General features: G+C 39.5%; 1 protein-coding gene across 4 annotated transcripts in view; it reads right to left on the bottom strand.

Moving 5' to 3' along the window:
• Nucleotides 1-21,310, bottom strand: part of GAPVD1 (GTPase activating protein and VPS9 domains 1) — a 71,420-nt gene that overhangs the window by 15,547 nt on the left and 34,563 nt on the right. For 2 of the 4 annotated variants that reach the window (XM_065928452.1, XM_065928450.1), the window contains exons 9-17: nt 17,581-17,706; nt 14,263-14,436; nt 12,251-12,391; nt 10,980-11,114; nt 10,381-10,500; nt 6,454-6,531; nt 5,952-6,325; nt 4,214-4,301; nt 3,137-3,217 (exon numbers count right to left, since the gene is read on the bottom strand). In XM_065928452.1, coding sequence (XP_065784524.1) covers nt 3,137-3,217; nt 4,214-4,301; nt 5,952-6,325; nt 6,454-6,531; nt 10,381-10,500; nt 10,980-11,114; nt 12,251-12,391; nt 14,263-14,436; nt 17,581-17,706 — 1,317 coding nt within the window. The remainder of the gene's footprint in view (nt 1-3,136; nt 3,218-4,213; nt 4,302-5,951; nt 6,326-6,453; nt 6,532-10,380; nt 10,501-10,979; nt 11,115-12,250; nt 12,392-14,262; nt 14,437-17,580; nt 17,707-21,310) is intronic. The other 2 variants (XM_065928454.1, XM_065928453.1) reach the window with 1 other exon arrangement.

Below are 21,310 nucleotides of genomic sequence, written 5' to 3' on the forward strand. Positions count from 1 at the left end.
TGACATTGTCAAACAGTTCAGTGCAGACTGAATGGATGATAGGATTCTACAGTGTTTACACTCAAATCACTGTTATCAGCAAGGCATGCTAACAGAACTTCCAACAAAGCATTTTTATATGCAGGCTTCATTTATTCAGACATCTCTATGCTGAAGGAGGAAAAAAACGTATTCAGACTTAAAACTTAACCCTTTTAAATACTTTTTAAATGCCTTCCTCCACTTTTCCTTCATGAATTTTTCTCTCTACACCGTATTTAAAACCTTCAGATAATTTATATTCTATCTCACTGGATCTCACCATGACAGTTACGGATGCCGGACTAGAGAGAGCACTTTCGTGCATGCAGTGGTGTCAGAGGCGCTCCCAGAGAATCTAGACATGATGGGAGAGTGGTTGAATTGTACCTGGGGTACACAGAGAAAAGGTTTACCACCATCACAGGTGCAGCCCTGGTTACTGACAGGCCCACTATCCTGTCAGCAAAATAAGCACATCGGTATGTTTTCCTGGGGTCAGATGGCAGTCACTAATTAACAGTGAAGAAAGCAAAGAAGTGCTACAGATCTATGGGACAAAACATAGTTCCACGGTGAAATGTAAATTCCTGAGACAGACCTAGGCCAAGCAGGTAATATCACACTCTGGTAGAATCCCATTTTTTAAAAATATATATTAAAACATATATTAAAAAAATCACTAGAATTCATATATTCCTATGTGTTAATGGCAAGTAATGTGACTAGCAGCTAACATTTATTGAGCACTTACCACGTGCCAGGAACTGTGCTAAACAATAACCCTACAGGGAGGTACCATTACCACCCTATTTTTAAGAAAAGGAAATTAAAGTAGAAAGAGGTTAAGTGGTATGCTCATAGGCTCTTCTTCTCTTTCCACAAAAAACAATATTTAGTGTTCGTGTCTCTGTAAAACTGTGGTAAACTGTAGGGAGAAACAACTGCCAAAATAATTTAATTTCTGCTATAATAATTTGAATGCATGGTAAGAGAGTCCTAATAAAATATGCTCTTCTTCAAAATGCAAACTTACAAAACCTTTATTGTTACAAAATCTTCTTTCTGCTATTGGTTTTGAGTGCTGTTAAAGGCTCTGAAAAAAGGCTAAACATAGTGAAAGCAATAATGTTGCTTATAACCTTTATTTCTATAATGCCATTAAAAAAAAATTCACCTGAGGACAATAAACAAGAAGAACAAATAACTAAAACATATAAAAAATGTTATATGTACAAGGGGATGAGTATTCCAACTTATCTTAAATAGTTTTTCATAGTAAAAAAAAAAAAAATTGCATATGACTAAACATCCAAAAGCAAGAGAATGGTTTACATTGCCATAAAATCATGACAGATGATCTAAGAGCCAATAATGATTAAAAAAACCACCTATGTCTAGGGGAAACTGGGAAAGGGTTTATGAAATAACATGTAAAAGGATACAACTCTGATTTAATCATGAAAAGTCATATCTAGATATGGAAAGATTCAGAGAGAATATGAAAAAAAGAAAAGGTGGTGAGATGATGGACAGACTGTTAAGAAATTCATAACATTTAAAAAAATTGATTTAATGATACTTCTCACTGAGTCATTAATTAAGAGTGGGTAGAAATTTCTGCACCAGTAGGGCAGCTAAACTGCTTGAAACAGACACAAACAAAATGAAATATTTTATGGGAAAAACTTAAGTCAACTTAGCTTCTCCTTTAGGCACTAAGAACTAAGAAAAATGTATTACCTAAAGACATGAGTAAAAAATAATTTAAAGCTTCTCCAAAGTTACTAATTCAAACATTTTGAAAACCTGAAATTTCTTCATTGAGTATTCCACTCTGTAAATGGTGGTGGTGTTCTAAAATGAGGAGCATGGTAAGAAAACATGAAAATCTTGCCAAAAGGATGCCTTTCCAATTCTTCTCAATCAGACTAAATGCCAAGATTCATGTGTGATTTGACTTAACACCTACAACCCTTAGCACAGTGCCTGGCATGAGTCAGATGTTCAACAAGTATTTGCTGGTTGAATGAGGTCTGACTGCTCTCAGCAGGAAACCTGGCCTGAAAGCACAGCTACTGCTGTTAAAACCCCTTTATTCCAGGGAAGTCATTTCATTAAATAAATAGGGAGGTATGCTGGGACATTAAATAAACAGGGAGGTATGCTGTATACATGCCTACATGTATTTCAGAGCTAGACATGACGGTGCTATGCAGTGAAACGGGATTCTACCTGTACTATGCTGAGCTCTTTGAGGAGGATGTTCTTTTGCAACTTATCCCGTTTTTAAATAAAAACCTTCATTTTACCTGAGTAGGATAACAAATAATTTAAAATCAACATAAGAAAAAGAGAGATGAGAAATTAATTTCCCTCCAGATGCTCTGCAGTCACTGGAGACAGTACACAGCTATCAAACTCAAGGCTGCGTTGTCAACACTACCTCTCATACTTTTTCCTTTTAGAGTGTTCATTCATAATATGCCAAAAAGAAGCTGCAAAAATACAAATGCTACATGAGATAAGAACCCAACCCCTAGTTATATTTTCCTTGGGTCAGATAGCAATGTTAAAATGATTCAAGCTGTAAAAAAATTGGTCAAGTTTACAAATCTACTGATACTGTTTGAACATGTCTCAGGGAAAAAAGGAAACGATTAGGTAAAACAGAATTTCAGTGACCCTGAATAATCAAGAACTATAGATGGAAATAAACTGAGACTTCTACGATCAACATTAAAGAAAACTACTGTCAAATGATCCAAAGATACAGCATGCACAGCGCTAAAACCGTCACCACACTTTCCTCAAAGGCATGGGAGGTCATCATCCCACTAAGATGTCGGGTGCTAGCGCAGGCCCAGAGGCTCAGGGTCAGGGACCTCATCATAAACGGAAGTTATGACAATGAGGATGATGATGGTGGTGGCGGTCTGCAGGAAGAGCACACTGTGGCCGCCAACTGGAAACCACAGAGCTATGAAGAACATACTCCCCACTGTACACACACAGACACACTCGTCTAAAAAGGCAACGTTTATGGCACCCAAGAGAAAGTGTTATGAAATATGTGCTCTGGGAATGAAGGAGCCAGGAAGTCCATGGGTCTACAAACCTGTGAGTGTTGAGAATCTGTCAGGCCCCAGATCATCTTTGTCTTTTTCTTGTTTTTCTTTCTTTCTAAATGGTATAGGAGCTGGAAATTAAATAAAGTCAGTAGTGTGACATATAACATACTGCACTACTCGGCAGACAGCAGTCATTCTGGAGTTAACTGGTGTGCCAACATTTCTAAGTGGAAGGAAGGTGAAAAGTTTAAAAGCTAAGAAATCCCGAGTGTCCACTGATTATCATTCTTAACATAGCATTGAAGGTTCTTAAAGAAGTTTTCAGAATCTGCTTTGAGGTCATCTGCCACAGGAAGAAGGATTTAACAGGAATCTATTGGGACTAAATCAAAACCACTGCCTCTTAACCTTTGCTCAAAAAAACACAACACATTCAAAGCTCTGAGCCTCATTCTCTCCTCCTCTAGTGGGCTTGAGTCTGGCGTGAAAGCAGTGCTCCTCAGCTCCTTGAGCACCACAGTGCCAAGAAAAGGCCTTCAGAAGAAGCCCTTCCCTTTAGTCCTGGATAATCTCTCCTTCCTGGAAGAGATGTTTTTGCCAACTCAGATTTCAATACCTATTGGAATGATGCCAGGCTATTCACACAAAAAAAGCGAACAATGCTACACAACTGCCTTCCAGAATAAACACTAATATTCAGGGTATTATCATTCTCAATGATTATAAACATAAGAAGCTTAAGTTTATTCCAAGAATGTAAAGAATGAATTTTCAATGTTTGTTTATTAAGAGCATCCCTTTTTCCTGCAGTAATTATTAGCAATACATATGTCAAAAGTCCTACATGTTTAACTTCAATGGAATATAATATTTAAACAACTGTGACCTGCCTGACTTTCATTTATGAAACCACTGCCACTTCCTGCAAAGAACAGGAACTATCACTTCTAAAGCTGTACCTGAGCATTCACCTGAGTAAAAGCATTTTCTATAACCTCAAAACAGCACGAAACTTAGGCCCCGCGAGAATCTCCCGGAGGAGTTGAAATTTTAGCTCTCTGAAAGAGATTCGGGGGCTTTGCTTCTTGTTGCTATTATTGCATTCTGATATCTTATAAAATTACCTTTGGGCATGGCAGAAACAAAACGCTTTCTCCACCAAGGTCTGTTCCTGTCTGATTTCTCATCATCGCTATCTTTGCGTTCTTCAGTCTGTAGAAAAAGTTTGATGTTTTATTTGTAGTTGGACAGCAGGATAAATTACTATGAAAAGGATTTTAGTTAGTCTGTGAAATACAAAAACCACTCATTTGTCTTCAGAGCAAAAATGTTCTTATTGTGGTACAGGCAGCTTCTGGAACACAGACGTATACCTTTCAAGCACTAGACTGATTGATTACTTGAGGGTAGGCATTATCTCACTACTGTTGGTAAGCCAAAAGGGTAATAGAGTCCAGCATAGAGTAGGCACTCAATAAACACTCATAAGGAATGACTAAATGCAATGCAGATAAAATCTAGAGATTTGGAGAGATGGTAGCAGTAGTATTAATAGTAAAACTAAGTATGTGTGTGCCAAACACTGAATAAAGAACATGTATTACCTCATTTAAACTTCACAGTAGCCTGTGGGTGCTAAGTGGCTTCAGTCATGTCTGACTCTTTGCAACCCCATGGACTATAGCCTGCAAGGCTCCTCTGTCTATGGGATTCTCCAAGCAAAAATCCTGGAGTGGGTTGCCATACACTCCTCCAGGGTATCTTCCCGACCCAGGGATCGAACTTGGGTCTCCTGCATTGCAGGCAGATTCTTCACCGTCTGAGCTACCAGGGCAGCAAAAGGGCTTAAAGATAATATTTATAGTCTTAGGAGATAAATATTATTACTAAGCCCTCTTTATAGATGAGAAATAAGAGGCTAAAAAAGGTTATCTCCCCACCTTCCCCAAAGTTATAGAGACTGGATGTGCACAGTGGCTCAAAGCTAGATGTGACCAATTGCAAAGCTGATGCTTTGATCATCAATTTGAGTTATCATTAAGACTACATGTCAAAAGGCAGGGACTATATAATTCCTTTACTAATCTATGATATGACCTTAGACAAATCATTTTATTTTTGTTTTTTCATCTACAAAACTGGAACTAAAAATACCTTCTCTGAGGGCCTCCATGTGAAAGGGATATCAGAACCTAAGAAGGGAAATGAGGGCACCCAGGGAGGGTTCAGTGGTGTGGGTGGGATATTCACTACACACAGGGAGAGAATCCTCAATTAAGTACCTACATGAAGAATCACAAAAGCAGGCTTTTCACTGCTGGAGAAGGGAATTGCAAACACAGAATGAGAGACATGAATTCTGCTGTTTTTGAACTGGAAATGCTTCTCTACATAGAAAGATAGAGAAATATGCCCTGGAGCATCGGGTTGGCACCTGTGTCTCATAAGGTTGGGGGAGGAAGGCTCTGTGTGTGTCTCATTCCAACTTAATATAACTCTGTGAGTGTTGAAAAATTAAAAATAATAACTTATTGGATAAGAAAAAAAAGCAGTTCCTCTATCCATCTCTGAAGAAAACTGTGAGGTTTAAATGAGATACAAAATCTCTTGGAGAAAAGTTAAAAGTATCATAAAAACGCAAGATACATTACTACAAAACCAAAGTAGAGGGTTTTTTTAATGGGTTAAGGTGCTGGACATACCAGACTGACAAACCGCCTTTAGACATGATCACTGTCCCTTCTTCACCCTAGACTTATATATTCCACATTAATTTCAGGTATCAAGAGAACTAGGCAGATGGAACACTAACTATAGCTGACCCTAACGAGCAAGTTCTTCTGCACGGCCTGTGTCCCGTACCTCTCCTCTTGAGGAGTCCTTACTCGGGGATGAAGATGAAGAGTGAGGCGCAGCCACCAAAGAAGTAGCACCAATGGCTGCGGCTGGAGGGAGTTCTCGCTCTTCAGTCCCTGGGCGTCGGTTCCAGCTGGGGTCGCTCATCGGGCGCCGGACAGAAGACACGACGTCAGAGCTCCTGCTGCGAACTAATCTCTCAGGGTACGAGTGCCTTTGCTTAAACGCCTCCATCTCAGCTGGAGTCAGGATATGGGAACCGAAGGCAGGCAACCTGGCCTCGTTTCCTCCCACAGCTCCTTCCAGGATCGGGGGGTCTGGGGGTGGGTGCGACGGCCTGGCATAGTGAACCTTCGGCCTTACCACAGCAGCAGCTCCCCCTGCAACACAGGAAAAAACGTTCTCAGCTGAGACACAACTGATCCCAAAAGGCATGAACAAAGGGGTTGTAGTTTTGCTCTTCTGACTGTGAAAAACAGGGGTCAGAAAGTCCACCTGACTACTTTACCTTCGTGTGAAGACAGTGGATCAAACATGGCAAGCAGAGACTCTGACTGAGACGGAGGAGAGGTCAGCTGGTGGGCACCTGGAAGAGATGGGCAGACGGTGTGACCAAGTCAGAAGTCATGCCCCAGAGGCAGTTTCCACACAGCGAAAATGGCTCTCTCTTCCACAGTCTTCCTTTTTGACCAATTAGAACTTGAGGGCATACCAGAAAAAACAGACTCTAATAAACAGTATATTCTGATTACATCATATTCATTTTAGGTTTTTATCTACATACGTGGGTTTTAATTACGTTTAAGTGGTCCAGTATCCACATGCCTATTACTTTTAATGACCAAATTATATTATGGTTACTGCGAAGAGCAGAGCCAGAAGATGAGAATCATCAAAACTTTCAGAATGCTCTGTTTCCTGGCTCCACTTCGCCTTCACCTATAAAAAGAGACAATACTACCTACAGAAGGAGCATAAATTAAGTTGTAAAACCTGAAATTCACTATTGTTCTCAGCAAAAGAGAACTCAAAACAAAAGTGAGTCAAGCTATGTTATACCACAAAACAAACTTGAACAAGTATGTTATTTTAAAGCTACAGAGTAAAGATGATTCCTCTGAGCAAGAGTGCTCAGTCATGTCTGACTCTTCACGACCCCATGGACTGTAGCCCACCAGGCTCCTCTGTCCACGGAATTTTCCAGGCAAGAATACTGGAGCAGGTTGCCATTTCCTAGTCTAGAGGATCTCACCAACCCAGGGATCGAACCCATGTCTCTTGCATATCCTGCACTGGCAGGCAGATTCTTTACGCCTGTGCCACCCGGGAAGCCCCCTCTAAGCATATGTCTAAACAATCAAAATGAGAGAATATTAAAACAGGTAAGTATGCAGAGACTAAAACTCACGAATATATAAAAGAAACTGTTGCTCTAAACTTTCTGAGTCTGAGTTCTTTTTTGATAATGAATGATAGTATGATTTTTCCATTTGATTTTCCTTTTGTTCTGTCTTATAATTACTTTCCTTTTTAAAAATTACAGAAATAGTTTATCATTAGGAAAGATAGCTTAGAATGATCAGTTCTCAAGATTTTGGTCTTTGGTCATGTAAAACATGCTTAATTTATTTAAATTTTTTTTTATATTTTGGCTGCACCACAGAGCATGTGGGATCAGTTCTCCAACCAGGTTCCATCCAGGTACCTGACAGACAAAGTGTGGTGTCTTAACCACTGGGCTGCCAGGAAAGTCCCTTAAAATTTCTTGACCCTAAAACCTTACTTACATATAAGGTTATATATATCTAATATAACTAATATAAGATATATTATAAGATATATAATAAGATATATCTTACATATTTAATATAAGGTTGGTTATATCTAATGATAGTTAACCATACTAGCAATTAAAACTGAAAAGAATATATAAATAAAAAATTTAAACTTTTAATAAGTTTTATATTAAAATGTTATACATATTAATTTAATTGAATACACTCACTAAATGGTAACAAAAATAACCCTTTTAGGTGAAAAGTAACTATATTTTCCAAAATAAAAAGCCAGAAGAGTGACACTTTTACATTTTTGCAAATTCCTTCGATGTATGACTTCACAGAACACAGCTAACTTCTCATACCTGCTTCTGCTTTCCATCTGCTGCACTGTGCTGTTGTGGTTGAAGTATATAAAGAATAGCTGATCTCACAAAGATATACAAGTAGAAAGGAGATAATATTTTAACAGCCCTTTCAGGAAACTGTGGATATTACTCTTCAATACTATACCAAACCTTGGCAGTAGTATCTATTTTTTAAAGGTTAGCTACAATTTGGAAGCTGAAACCAGACCAACGAACTTTTTTGTACTGTTACATTAAAATTCAAATAGTCTGTCTTGCACTTTGAAGGAATCTTTTACCCAAGAATGATTTTGTAACATCATGTGTTGATCATCTGGAAAATATTGGTTCAACTAGATAAATGCAGATCTTCCAAATGTTGACACCATTCATCATATAACATCCAGAAAAAATGATGCTCTCAGTATCACCACCAATCTCACCAGGAAAGTTTTTAAATAGCAGTAATCTGTCATGCTCATGGAGGTAGACACAAAGCTTTCCAAAATTCTGATTTCTATCTGAAAGCCTGAATTTTATCACCGGCAACAAACTCTACCCTGTCAGTTGTTTTCCTTGAAATAACAGGCTCATTTTGTTAATTTTCAAGAAATGTCTGCCAAATACCCAAGTACCAATAACTACAGCTTATCATTCTTTCAAGTAAAAATGATGTTTCATGAAAAAACAAACAAGGGAAAAAAAGAAAAAAAAAACAGCTACTTCAGTTCATAACTCAATCATATAAGCTTTTCCTTAGACCCATCACATTTCAGAATGCAGCAGAAATACATTAGGGATACTTCCTATGTCTTCAGAATATTAGACAGATGTGTACTCAAGGGTTGAGATATAGAATTAAATAATTTTTACTGCTTTATCAAACACATTCATAAGTAAAACTTATTTTTTTTTAACTCTGAGAAAAGAATACAGTGACTGGTAGCCTGGCCTGGTGCTGCTGCCCTGCTTTGTGCTAAAGGCTTTGGCAAATTTACCCATCTTTGCTTGTGCACTATCAGTGCGACATCAGTATGGCACAAAGGACAATAACCTTTTATTATATGAAGCAGTTATGACCTCATACCTCCCCAGCCCCTTGAGAGGTCATAAGCGCCCTCAGGGGGCATGGACACTACACTTTGAAAACTGTTGGTTTAGAACAGTGGTTCTCAACTGGGGCTTACTGTGCCACCGAAGTGATCATTCGGCAATGATTTCTGGTTGTTCCCTGACAGCTCAGTTGGTAAAGAAGCTGCCTGCAATGCAGGAGACCCCGGTTCAATTCCTGGGTTAGGAAGATCTGCCGGAGAAGGGACAGGCTACCCACTCCAGTATTCTTGGGCTTCCCTTGTGGATCAGCTGGTTAAGAATCCGCTTGAAATGAGGGAGACCTGGGTTTGATTCCTGGGTTGGGAAGATCCCCTGGAGAAGGGAAAGGCTACCCACTCCAGTATTCTAGCCTGGAGAATTCCATGGACTGTATAATCCATAGGGTCACAGAGAGTCAGACACGACTGAGCGACTTTCACTTTTGGTTGTCATGACTGCACAAGAAGGGGATGGTACGCTTCCAACAGAGGTCACAGATGCTGCTAAACATCCTACAGTGCATAGGACAGGCCCCCACAACAAAGAATTACCTGACCCAAAATGTTCATCGTGTTAAGAAACCTTGGTTTAGAATAAACAAAAATGTAAAAATAAAAGTACTTCAAAACCCAGTACCCAAATTCTGTAAAGCAATTATCCTTCGATTAAAAAATAAATTTAAAAAACCATTACACAGTATATAAAATCACTACTTACTAGCACTCTGGTACTTCTTCCCAGTGCTTTCTTTAGGATAGATTCTTTTACATTTTATTATCTTATATATAAAATGCTTTAAGATAAAATTTGCAAGTGATATTATGTTCTAGGTATTTCTCCAAATTATTTCATATTCTTTAAAGCATTTAAAAAACAGCTGTGCAAGTTCTAATAAGCGGTTACATCAAAATTCACTTAGCCATTCTATTTTTCAGTTCTTAGGTTGTTTTAAGTTTTCTGCCAATATAAATATTATGAAGAATATCTTGGTGCATAAGACTTTCTCCATACATCAACTGTTTCCTTATGACTGATTCCTACAGTGGATTAACTGAATGAAATTTAGTATGTGAACCTTATTTTAAGGCCTTATACACATAATGCCCCAAAGATGTATAACAATTGATATCACTGTCAGCAATGTGTTAAGGTTGACAGTTTCAGTCATGGATGTGATCATTTCTATTAATAAAAGTCATTCTCATTTCCCCTTCTTACCATGGGTGACTTCATCCATGTCTGGACTAGTGACAGAATCTTTACCCCCAAAATCAGAGCTGCACTCAGATCTCAGATCTTCAATCTTATTGGGAATATCCTCAGAGGTTGCACTTATGCCTTCAGAAAAAAAAGTATATATATGGTAAAAAAAAAAATAAACAGCAAGAACAACAAAATAACCACACAAAAAGTATATGAAGTTTGGAGAAATGTATATAGTCTCACATTTTTTGTGTCCCATTCTTTACAAGGGAGCTGTTTGGTATTATGTCCTTTCTTGTACTATTGCTTAAATATATTTACCTTGATTTGTACAACGTAATCAGAATTACCACACAACAGCTAAATACAGCAGCAGAGGCTACCAAGAACAGATAGTTATAGAGGGAACACACACAGACCGTCTATCAGCTACTCTGACAGGCTCTATAAAGGCAAATATTAACTTCTCATAGATGTCAGGTCCCGTAGAAATAACTGTTTCCTGGGACTTACTCAGATCTTAGACAAAATATATATCTTTGCTACTGACTTCATAGAGGGGGACGTGGGAACACACCTTCAAGTCCTTATTCCTTAAAACAAGACAGACATACCCGACACAACACTGAGGCCTGGCGTGCTGGGGCGGGAACTGACCTCCCTGACGTCCGTGTCATCAGACGTGCTGCCCAGTCCCGAGCAGCTCTCGAGTTCCTGAAGTCGCTCTTCTTGCTTTAGATCTGGGGCCTCTAAGCAGAAGAAGTGAGGTGCCGCGTTACTGATTCTGCTAGCACATCAGCTTCAGCTGTTGTGACCCGGATGAAGAAAGCTACTGGGGCATGAATGGACTCAGTGCAAACAGACTTCCAAGTCTGGACCAGTTAGCAAAGCCAGTTAGATCAAATGTTAAAGTCAAGGTTGTTGTTTTTATCCCGATACAGGCCAGTTCACTGTGCACAGATGAAAACTCTGCTTCCAGATCACTAATCTCAGAGTATTCTTTCTTCTGGTTAAAAGTAAACTAAACAAAAGAATATAGGCGAGCTTGTCATTAAAGCAACCACTTTCTAAAAAATAACTCCTATGGATGCTCAGCAGTGAGCTAATCCTACTGTCTCCTTATGGACAGGTTAGCATGTCTGAATGTGGTATAAGGTTAAAAGACACATACCAAAATCACTTCATATTTTTGAGCCAAGCAGATGAAACAGAATGTAATTCAGATACACAGTTGCTTATATTTGCATCCTGGTAGTTGATATTTAGTTGAAGACAAGGATTTAAATTCATAAGCAGAAAAAAAGCAGACACACAATACACAAGAGAAAGTACAAAATACACCTGGCAGGCTACAGTCCACGGGGCTGCAACAGTTGGACATTACTGAGTGACTAACCACCACCACATTTATAACCCTGCACAAAATAATTCTTGGGATTCCAGAGTCTCAATTTCAATGCATTTCAAAACTACATGTGGTATCTTTGGGTTAAATTCTCAAAATCTAAACATGCTTATTACCAGGTATCCAACCACTCAAGGTTCAAGCTGTGCTGCTATTCTTCTCTTGCAGTAAGTTAGTGGGAGACATTGAACTCAATGTCCCACATAGAATCCTGATAAGTTACTAACAATTGCTTTCAAGATAACCGAACCGAGTCAGAAAGCACCTGATATCTTAGCCTCTGCCACCCAACGCTACATTTTTTCTTGATGGACAGAAAACATCCTAAACTAATTTTCCATTTGAAGTTCTGAGCAAAGTTATTGACTTATACTTGTCAAACGTATATCTGACAAAAGGTATTCTTAATATAGAAATTAGGATGCCTTACATTTAAAACTTCTGTGCAAATAAAAAAGCAAACAATGACAGCATACTAACCTGAGTCACTTGGCAATACCTCTACACTCCAAGCTTCGCTTGTTGTCTCTGATATGGTAGAACCAGTGCAGGGGTCAAGAAGCACTGACCCTGAGCCTGGTAGGCACAGCAAACTGCCTAACACGTTCTCTGCTGCTGCACCTGGATAACCAACAGGGAGCAAAGGGTTAATAGAGATCCTCAGGGAAAGCGCAGAGATAATGGGAAAAGGGCAAAACACAAAGCTAACAAAATGTCTCTACTTACTCACAAGAAAAAAGCCAAGGTAAGAGTAATTTCAATCAATAAAACCACTAAAAACACAAATTTCCCACTTGGGTCACAATAACACAAGTTCCTTTTCATCAGTTTCCTACTGTTCACCTTGGTCTCCATTGAGAAAACACAGCTCATTAGGTCAAGTCATTTCAACTAGCTTTCACTCTTGTTTTTCAGCAAATTTTGTGTGTCCTCAGCACTTCTCTAACAATTATAGTCCTTCAGGGATTAAAAACACTCAGAGACACTTAACCACAGAAAGTTATACTGGCCAAATGTTTTTTTCTGGCACATTAGCCACATATTCAAAGAAATAAAGTATATTTGCAGGGAAATACACATTTCCTTTGTAGCATCCATTCAACTGCAAATATAGCTTATTGCCCAAATACAGCTCACCTACAGGAAAAATATCACTTTGACATATGGAACAAAATAATGCAAAACCAACTGAGAAATCTACTTATACTTTTTAAAAATACAAACAGAAAGGTTAAACATTATTGTACACCTGTGTTAAAAATAGTCAGGTTCGCAACGCTCCACTACTTCTGATTAAACCTAATAAAATTCTATTTCAGGAGATGAAGAACTTTTGGAAAAAGGTCACTGGCAAAAGTTACCTTTTAAAGATACGTCCCAGTTACCAAGGGGAAAAGATGGGGGGCGGGGGTGGATAGATGAAGAGTCTGAGGTTGGCATATGCACACTTCCATATATGGAATATATGGTCATTAGGGACCTAGCGTACAGCACAGGGAACTATGCTCGATGTTCTGTAATAATCTACATGGGAAAAGAATCTAGAAAAGAGTAGACAGATGTGTATGTGTAACTGAATCACAACTAACACAACACTATAAATCAACTATACCCTGATACAAAATTTAAAAATTTTTAAATAAAAGATATGTCATGAAACAATTACAAATAAAATAATGTCTGGAACATGCCTAAACATAATCACATAATCAGGAGAGGGGATGAAAAGGTGGGAGAAGAGATGAAACAAAACTGGCCAGGTGTGCATGTGTAATTGTTGCATCTGGGTGATGGGTAATGGTGCTCAGTATACTGTTCTCTCCTGTATTTGTTTGAAATGGTCCATGATTTAAAAAGAAAATAAAAATTAAAATTAAAATTTAAAAAATTTAAAAAAAAAGAAAATAAAGATGGTGATTACAAGACTGTGTGACTCTTTCAGAAGGGACAGAACACTATCCTTAAAAGGGTAACTTTAACGTATGGAAACTGTATCTTGATAAACTTGATACTAGAAAAACAGAGAAAACTGTTCCTTGCTTTGGAGCTGAATTAAACCTTCCAGAAGCAAATTCAGGTTTTAGAGAATCTCAATATCATATTACTCTGAAAGGCTTTATGGCTATAACCTGTAAGAATTTTCATTTTAAGGCAAAATGTTTAGTTTCAAAAGAAGAATATGCTAATCATAGACTAATATGTTAATCATAGGCTCTGCAAACAAGAATTGACAAAGAGATAATTCAAAAGATTGGTTCTTCTTTTTTGTATGGGGAGGAACCCTTAAATGCAGAACAGAGAAAATACTACCTATTTTCAATAAAGAGAAAAAAAAATACACAAATGCCTTGTCACATACAATTATCTCAGTTTCCCAGTTACTGTTAACACACACACCATGTTTGCTAGAGCACGCAAGCTCCCTCCCATGAAGGGTGGGTGGGTACGAATAACTGAACAGCAATCTTCCAGAGACATTCAGCAACAGTTACCTGCTATTTCTTGCAAGCGATCTTCATCAATGTTAGGGTCAAAATCACTCCCCAATACATCTGTACTCCACGTCTCACTCACTGTTTCTGATATATCCCTGTCATCCGTGAGTCCCATCATGTCACGGATTTCAAACTTCCGGAGCTTATCATCGAGATTATCCTGCGTAGTAGCTAGCAAAGGCAAAATTAAGCACTTTAAAAATCATAGCATGGAAATGGTAGAGCCCCCATTAAATATATTTGAGCAGGGTACTTCATAACATTATAAAACAGCCTATTAATAGCTGGAAGGGACCTATTCTTCTCAGTGGAGGAAGCGCCCCAGAATTCCTGACACAGGGTGACTTGCTATAGTTCCCCTACAATCTTTTCTCTTGCAGATCAACTCTACTTACTAACTCTATTAGATTCTGGAAGCATTTACTGAGCATCTAATACATACAAGGCTCTATGCTGGAGACTGAGGGAAGGCACCATGATGAAAGGCCTGTCCCTGTGTTCAGAGGTTGTACAGTCTGGTGGAGAGATGTGAGCTCTAACACAAGGTAGGGTGACATCCAGCTATAACTAAGCTTCGAAGAAGGAGCAATGAGAGCCCAGAGAAGCAATAAATTTCCATTGGGGGGATGAGGGTTGAGGTCACAGCACACCAAAGTCCTCTCTAGTCAGAACAGAAGTCTCTTCCACCTGGTGGATGGTGGGGGTGGTTTTTTTAGGGGGGGGCTATGTCATTTAATTCACTCAGTTTGCAGCACCTCACTTAACCAACCAGGGGCTGAAACTGAGCAAGTGCAGTGAAAGCCCGGAATCCTAACCACTAGGTCACCGAGGAATTCCCCGAGTAGGTCATGTTGAGTGAACTCAGTTCTATCTTCTGGAATGACACCAAAGTATAATCCTTTCCCCTCAGGACAGTCTTTAAAATATTCACCAATAACTACCTTGTCCTCTCCAATTTTTCTCTTTTCAAGGCCAGCATTTCTCCATTTCTTTGACTGGGTTTCACAAAAAGAATGAATCAACATAGAAGCCTTTCCTCCTCCTCCAAGTACTAAAATGCTATCTAGCCTTCAAAGCAAAGGACAAGGTCAGTGCCACCTTCTCCACTGAATTCCCTAATAACTACAGGGGAGTTGTATCTTACTCGCCTAAAAACAAGTACATACTAAAAAAATTACTTTTGAAATCCCTTAGATTCACTCATCATGTATGGTATATGTGGTTTCCTATATGCCTGTTTGTGGCTATCTGACAAAGCCGGTTTTCCCTCAGCTTTGGAACATATTGTGTAACTTTGATGTAGAGATGACAAAGACTCTTTCTTTGAGGAAACTTCAGTCAGGCCCCTCTGAACCCTCTTCTGCCTTAGGCTTCAACTTTGCCCCAGCCAACACACACACACAAAATCATAGCATGGCTACCATTTTTAAAATCAACTTTAAAGAACTTTATGTCTTTAAACTCCAAGGTATATATTTGAACACTAACATTCAGCACACAGTACCAAAACACGGAATTATTCCTTCATGGATGTACTCCTTCCCTCTCTGAACCAAGCTCAACATATGTGCTCCCCCTTCTGGTCAGTTAACTGGGGCAGTTGATGTTATCAACTGTCTCCCTGTCCTCTACAGTGTGACACTGTTCAAGAATTGGGATATATGCCCCCTTCTTAGAATTTGGACAGGCCTGGTAACTTGCTTTGTCCGAAAGGATAAAGAGGAAGTGTGCCAGTTGCGAGGTTAGACCTCAAGAGATCTTACAAACATCTGCTCTCTCTCATCCTTGCTTCTGCCCCGAGGACAAGCTGAAACCAGCTTTTTAAGGGAGGAGGAACCACATGGAACAAAGCAAAGGTCACCCTAGACTAGCCAGCTCCCCACTGATCAACAGATGTCCAGCTAAAATTAGCAGAGCTCCCTATTTGACTACCGGTGATCCAAGATGTATGAGGGCCCAAATTCTATCCCTGGTCAAGGAACTGCATCCCACAAGCTGTAACTAAGAGTTCACAAGCTACAACTGAGGGTCCTTCGTGCCGCAACCAAGACCTGGCACAGCCAAATAAATAAATATTTTTAAAAAGAATACCAGAATCCCCTAAAAAGGTTTGTTAAAGATGTGATATTCTTTCAACTTCCATCTTAAGCTAATATTATTTTAGGTTTCTGCTTTTTGCAGAAAATTTAATCCTAAATAACATAGTGACTCAATGTATGACAAAAATCACTACAATATTGTAAAGTAATTAGCCTCCAACTAATAAAAATAAATGAAAAAAAAATAATTCAAGCTCTTTCAAAAAAAACCAAAACAAAACATAGTGATGAACTGATTGAGTAAAACTCAGCCTTACTTTTATTCAACCAACCTGACTGGAAACCGTCTTTTCTTTTCTAAAAAGAGATTAAACCAGGATCTCTAGAAATGAGACGTGGGAAATGCCTTTTTTTTTTCTTTTTTCCTAACTCCCCAGGTGATTTTTACACCCACTTAAGTCATTGCCTTAAATCCAGCTGAAGGCAATAAACATTCCCATAAAATCCACCAGCGATTTTTAAATGAAAAAATCCAAAGAACTTTTTCTAAAAGGACAACAGGGATCCATCTGCTTTGCATCCTAACTTCACGTCGTCACCCTACTTGACAGTTCCTGAGAAAGTACTATGATTTCCCAGCTCCTTGACTTGCTTATACTATTAATATTACTTTACCTAGAGTATCTCTAGTTTCAGCTAATGCCAATGCCAGCCAGGCTTTAAGGCTACTATTTTCTCCCTATAAGCTTTTCCCTACACTTTGAACCACATGTATTTCTTACCCAGAACTGCCAATGCACTTTTATGATAATTTTAATCATTTGTGTACCATTTTCACCCTATTCTAAGTTCCTTGAGCCCTCAGAATTTAACTTAGTACCCCTTAAAATTGTTATACTACAGAACTGAAATACCAAATATATACAACTCAAGCAATTCATCTTAATTCTTCTATGTAATTTAAGCCTAAAATAATCCACCTAGCAACTAAACTTTTTTTTTTTTTGGCTGTACCTTGCAGCTTACAGGATCTGAGTTCTCTGACCAGGGACTGAAGCAGGCCATGACATTGAAAGTGCCAAGTCCTAACCGCTGGGCTGCCAGGGAATTCCCAACTAAACACATCTTTAAGAACTGTAGGAACTATGAACAAATCCCAGTTTAATGGTCAGTATGTAACCAACTGAACACAGCCCAAGCGCAGGGAAACAGAATGCTCATTCTGTGACCAGGTGAATTCTTCGCTGCTGAGCAACTGAATTCGACCTCACTGTACCTTGCTCGTGCTCCAACAACTGCAGAGCTTCAACTCCATTGCTCCCAGAAGGCCCTGCTCCAAGCTCTGACACAGACTCCCCCTCCAGGTCCAGTGAGGACACCGAATTAGAACGATTTGAAGGACCTAGAGAGACGTTTATACTGTGAGTGAACTTTACAAGACAATCATGAGCCGCCATGTAATGTTTCATGCCTTGATAAGAGAATAAAAGACTGATTAAAGTGCTTTTAATGCTGTTACGCCGTAAAAATAAACACACCCTTTAGCCAGAAATGCTTTTAGAAATTTATCCAAGGAACTAATCAAAACTCCATCTAAGGTTGCTTGTTGCAAGACTTCTTGTAATGTCTAAAAAGTGGAAACAATCTACTTGTGTAATCATAGAAGAAAGTTTAAATATATTATGAGAAATGCCCATTTGAAGTTAAAGAAAGCAGCCATCAGAAACCATGTTATTTAAGAATAGTCAATTACAAAGGGAAATGTTACTGTTACATGGTTAAACCAAAAAAGTTGCAAAACAGCATAAGCCTAATTTTGCTATAAATAAACCAAAATGTTAACTGTTATTAATAGAAGGGTAAGGTCACAGATGGTTCAATTTTTGTCCTTCATTTTCTAGAATGAATGTACACTACTTACATTTTTAAAAGTGAGGGGGAAAAAAGGAAAAGTTATTACTGTTTATGTTTATCCTAAAATGTTAATCAGAGGGGAAGAGCCAAGATGGCGGAGGAATAGGACGGGGAGACCACTTTCTCCCCGACAGATTCATCGAAAGAACCATTGAACGCAGAGCAAACTTCACAAGACAACTTCTGATCGCTAGCTGAGGACATCAGGTGCCCAGAAAAGCAGCCCATTGTCTTCGAAAGGAGGTAGGACAAAAGATAAAAGATAAAAAGAGAGACAAAAGAGCTAGGGACGGAGACCCATCCCGAGAAGGGAGTCTTAATAGAGGAAGTTTCCAAACACCAGGAAACCCTGGCACTGGTGGTTCTGGGGGAAGTTTTCGAATCTCGGAGGGCAACCTAACTGGTAGGGAAAAATAAATGAAACCCACAGATTATGTGCCTAAAAGCAACTCCCAGCAGAAAAGTACCCCAGACGCCCGCATCCCACCAGCAAGTGGGGGCGGAACGGAGAGGAGCGGGCAGCATTGCTGAGGGTAAGGACCGGGCCTGAGTGCCCTGAGGGCAATTGGAGGGAGCTTTTGTGAGATTCCAACTTAAACTGTGGGACAGCAAAAGAGAGAGAGAAAATTAACCGGCCGGAACACACTGCCTATTCGCAGAACAAAGGGTCTGAGCAAGCCCAGAGAAGAGCTAGCCTGCGGACCAGCCCAGCCCCACCGGAGGCAGGAGGCAGGGGGGAGGGGAAAGGGGCAAACTCGGCCCCAAAGACGGCATCCCCTACCACACTGCAAACAGGCCTCCAGTTTCTAACCAAAGACTTCCTGAGATTCTGGATGGTCGACATCCGCCAGGAGGGTTGCAGGAGGGTCGCGGCTAAACTCAAGGCGCACGCACCCAACCTGCGGAAACTGAGGCTGGGGCCGCGGAGGGAGAAGGTGCTCCGCACCCAGGGAGAGTGCGCCTGTCAAGCGCCTGGCTGCCTGAGCTGGGAAGGCACAAATCGCAGGCGCAACCGAGTCCGCGCTTTAGTGGAACACCGGAAAACGAACCGCACGCAACGCAGGGCCGGCTCCATATAGAGCAGCCGGAAGCCTGAGCAGCGTAGACGGGGAAAGCAGTTCCCCTCCCTCCCCGCAGCGCGAAGGAACCAGCGAACCTGAACAAGAGACCACCTCTGCCCGCCTGTGCCAGGGCGGAAATTAGGCACTGAAGAGACCGGCAAACTGAAGCCAAATAAACAAAGGGAACCACTTCAGAAGGGACCGGTGCAACAGATTAAAATCCCTATAGGTAACACCGACTACACCGGAAGGGGCCTATAGATATCGAAAAGTGTAAGCTGGAACGAGGAGCTATCTGAAACTGAACCGAACCCACACTGACCACAACAGCTCCAGAGAAATTCCTAGATATATTTTTACCTTTTTATTTTTAATTAAAAAAAACTTTTTTTCTTTTCTTTTTTATTTTTTCTCTTTTATTTTCTATTAAAATTCCCTATTACTCCCCCATTAATCCTTAACTTTCATTTTCATATATTTTTACGATTTTTTTAATTAGGAAAATTTTTGGTTTTTTTCTTTTTCTCTTATTTTCTTTTAAAGTCTTCTATTACTCCTCTACTACTCCTTAATTTTCATTTTCATTTCACTATAACCTTGCAAAAAAAAAAAAAAGAGAGAGAAGCCCTATTTTTAAACTGAACTTCATATATATTTCTAAAATTTTTTGTGATTTTGTTTTTAATATTGTATTTTTAAGAGTCTAACCTCTACCCTAGATTTTTAATCTTTTGTTTTTCAGTATGTGATATAAATTTTGGACATTTACGAATCCAATATTCAGTTCCCATTTTTACTCAGGAGGGTGTTGATTACTCTCTCCTACTTTTGACTCTCCATTTTCTACCTCAGAACACCTCTGTTTCCTCCTTTCCCCTTCTCTTCCCAATCCAATTCTGTGAATCTTTGTGGGTGTCTGGGCTACGGAGAACACTTTGGGAACAGACAACTGCGTAGATATGTCTCTTTCCTCTTGAGTCCCCCTCTTTCTCCTCCTGCTCATCTCTATCTCCCTCCTCCCTTTCCTCTTTTTCATGTAACTCTGTGAACCTCTCTGGGTGTCCCTCATGGCGGAGAATCTTTTCACCATTAACCTAGAAGTTTTATTATCAGTGCTGTAAAGTAGGAGAAGTCTTGAGACTACTGGAAGAATAAAACTGAAATCCAGAGGCAGGAGACTTAAGCCCCAAACCTGAGAACACCAGAAAACTCCTGACTACATGGAACATTAAGTAATAAGAGACCATCCAAAAGCCTCCATACCTACACTGAAACCAACCACCACCCAAGAGCCAGTAAGTTTCAGAGCAAGACATACCATGCAAATTCTCCAGCAATGCAGGAACATAGCCCTGAGCGTCAACTTATAGGCTGCCCAAAGTCACACCTAACACATAGACCCATCTCAAAACTCATTACTGGGCACTCCATTGCACTCCAGAGAGAAGAAATCCAGTTCCACGCACCAGAACACCGACGCAAGCTTCCCTAAACTAACCAGGAAACCTTGACAAGCCAATCATCCAACCCCACCCACTGGGTGAAGCCTCCACAATAAAAAGGAACCACAGACCTCCAGAATACAGAAAGCCCACTCCAGACACAGCAATCTAAACAAGATGAAAAGGCAGAGAAATACCCAACAGGTAAAGGAACATGAAAAATGCCCACCAAGTCAAACAAAAGAGGAGGAGATAGGGAATCTACCTGAAAAAGAATTTAGAATAATGATAATAAAAATGATCCAAAATCTTGAAAACAAAATGGAGTTACAGATAAATAGCCTGGAGACAAAGATTGAGAAGATGCAAGAAATATTTAATAAAGACCTAGAAGAAATAAAAAAGAGTCAATTAAAAATGAATAATGCAATAAATGAGATCAAAAACACTCTGGAGGGAGCCAAGAGTAGAATAATGGAGACAGAAGATAGGATAAGTGAGGTAGAAGATAAAATAGTGGAAATAAATGAAACAGAGAGGTAAAAAGAAAAAAGAATCAAAAGAAATGAGGACAACCTCAGGGACCTCT

Source organism: Muntiacus reevesi, chromosome 3 (assembly GCF_963930625.1).
Source record: "Muntiacus reevesi chromosome 3, mMunRee1.1, whole genome shotgun sequence".
NCBI classification, from domain to species: Eukaryota; Metazoa; Chordata; class Mammalia; order Artiodactyla; family Cervidae; genus Muntiacus; species Muntiacus reevesi.